The sequence below is a fragment of the Poecilia reticulata genome, linkage group LG19, assembly GCF_000633615.1.
Source record: "Poecilia reticulata strain Guanapo linkage group LG19, Guppy_female_1.0+MT, whole genome shotgun sequence".
NCBI classification, from domain to species: domain Eukaryota; kingdom Metazoa; phylum Chordata; class Actinopteri; order Cyprinodontiformes; family Poeciliidae; genus Poecilia; species Poecilia reticulata.
In genome coordinates, this window is record NC_024349.1 from 51050 (window position 1) to 52941 (window position 1892).

General features: G+C 49.9%; 1 protein-coding gene across 1 annotated transcript in view; it reads left to right on the forward strand.

Moving 5' to 3' along the window:
- Window positions 1-1886, forward strand: part of tmem130 (transmembrane protein 130) — a gene marked incomplete at its 5' end in the record, with an annotated part of 4250 nt that extends 2364 nt beyond the window's left edge. Inside the window, 4 exons of the mRNA XM_017310671.1 lie at window positions 22-171; window positions 248-450; window positions 866-981; window positions 1616-1886. Coding sequence (XP_017166160.1) covers window positions 22-171; window positions 248-450; window positions 866-981; window positions 1616-1744 — 598 coding nt within the window. The remainder of the gene's footprint in view (window positions 1-21; window positions 172-247; window positions 451-865; window positions 982-1615) is intronic.
- Between the last annotated feature and the right edge of the window lie 6 nt (window positions 1887-1892).

Sequence of the window (1892 nt, forward strand, 5' to 3'; positions counted from 1 at the left end):
CTCTGTTTGTGAATCCATCAGCAGACAGCTGATGACCCGGTTCCAGCTGGGTCCAAACTCACAACCCGTCTGGGATTTCCCTCCAGATGCGGTCAGGAGCATCCAGTTGGTGGCGCCATCGGACTACAGCGTGAACCGGAACTCCAGCCTGGACCTGCAGCTGGACGGGAGGTGAGCAGCACCAGAACCTGTCCGCTGGTCGGAACCCGGTTCTGTTTYCTGACCCGGTTCCTTGCTGTGTGTCCAGTCCTCCCATGTGGGTTTGCTGGCGGTTCCTGAGGAGCTGCGCCCCGGACCCGGCGGCCGGCTGCACGCTGACCCTGCTGCGAGCCGCCAGCCTGCGGTTGAACCACACCTTCGGCTCGGCCGGCCTGCACTGCCTGGACGTCAGCGCCCGCAACGCCGTGAGCACGCTGCGGATGACCTTCAGCCTCAAGGTCACGGGGAACGGTGAGCACCGGCCGTAGAAGAAGAAATGGAATATCTGAGTCTTTAACCAAGAGGGACGCCGGCAGGAAAACATCTGTAGCTTTCATTGGACCGGTCTCAACCGGACCCGCCCCACATGGCGGCCGTGGCTGAAGGATCGGTTCTGGTGGGATCCGTTTATCCCAGAGATCCAGAGATTCCGACCTTTTCACCAAAACGAACTCCAGCCYGGAGATCATGGACATTTGGTCCCATGGTTCCTGGTTTGGGGTCATTTCTTGTTTCGGCTCCAGATTCCTGACAATCTCGTCAGAGGGATGGATTTAATTCACCATCCGTAGTAACATCGTGCCGTCGYTGTGTGAGGTGATGAGACAATGAAACGATGAGATGAAATGGTGAGGAGATGAGACGTTTCAGGCTGACATGGCTTTAGTTTGTGCAGATCGGCGCCACCTGCTGTTCATCCTGAGCTGCGCCACTGTTCTCGCTGCCACCTTCTCCTTCATCCTGGCCTTCGCCTGTCGCCCTCGGCAACTAAACCGCTCTCAGGTACAACCAGCACAACATGGCGGCAATAACACTCCATTAGCATAGTACTGTACTATGCTAATGCTAATTAGCATAGTACTGTACTATGCTAATGGTATATTATACCATTAGCATAGTACAGTACTATGCTAATGCTAATTAGCATAGTACTGTACTATGCTAATGGTCTAATATAGCGTTAGCATAGTATATATGCTAATATAAACTATTAGCATATATACTATGCTAACGCTATATTATGCTATGGTATAATATAGTATGACATAGTTTAGGTAGTAATAGTACTTGGTATAGAGTGTTGTGACATAGAATGRTGTACTATTATACAGTACAGGGTTTCATAGTGTAGTGATAGTAAAGTATAACATAGTAGTAGCATCTACTATAAGTGTGATGTGTTGCAGTGTATTATAGAATAGTGTAATTCAGCATATTCTAGGATAATGTAGTATAGTGCAGTGGTAGTGTAGTACCACAGTGTTGCACAGTATGTACATATTACAGCATCTTATAGTTTCCTACAGTGTGCAGAAGTTTCTAGAGAAAGTTGTTGGGATGAAATGAAGCTTTTTATTCTCAGCTTTGCTTCGTGTCGCTGCCTGCTGACGCTGAGTGGCTTTATGTCCACCTGCAGGTCGCTGCTTCCAGCAGCGCCACGTTTCTGAAGGACCAAGACTCGAAAATCATTCTCATCTTCTCCTCTGTGGAGAAAGGAGAGAGAGTTCCCCTCGTCCTGCAGCCTGGGAGCCAGTACAGCTGCTGATCGCCGCCCAGCAGCTGTATGGAGCTGCATGCTCACCTGTACTCACCTGTGTTTGGGCCTGGAACCTCCTCAGTCAGAACTGCTGCTCACATCTCCTCCTGATTGTTTTCTAGATTTCCACCAGTGACCCTGAGTCACCAGACTCATC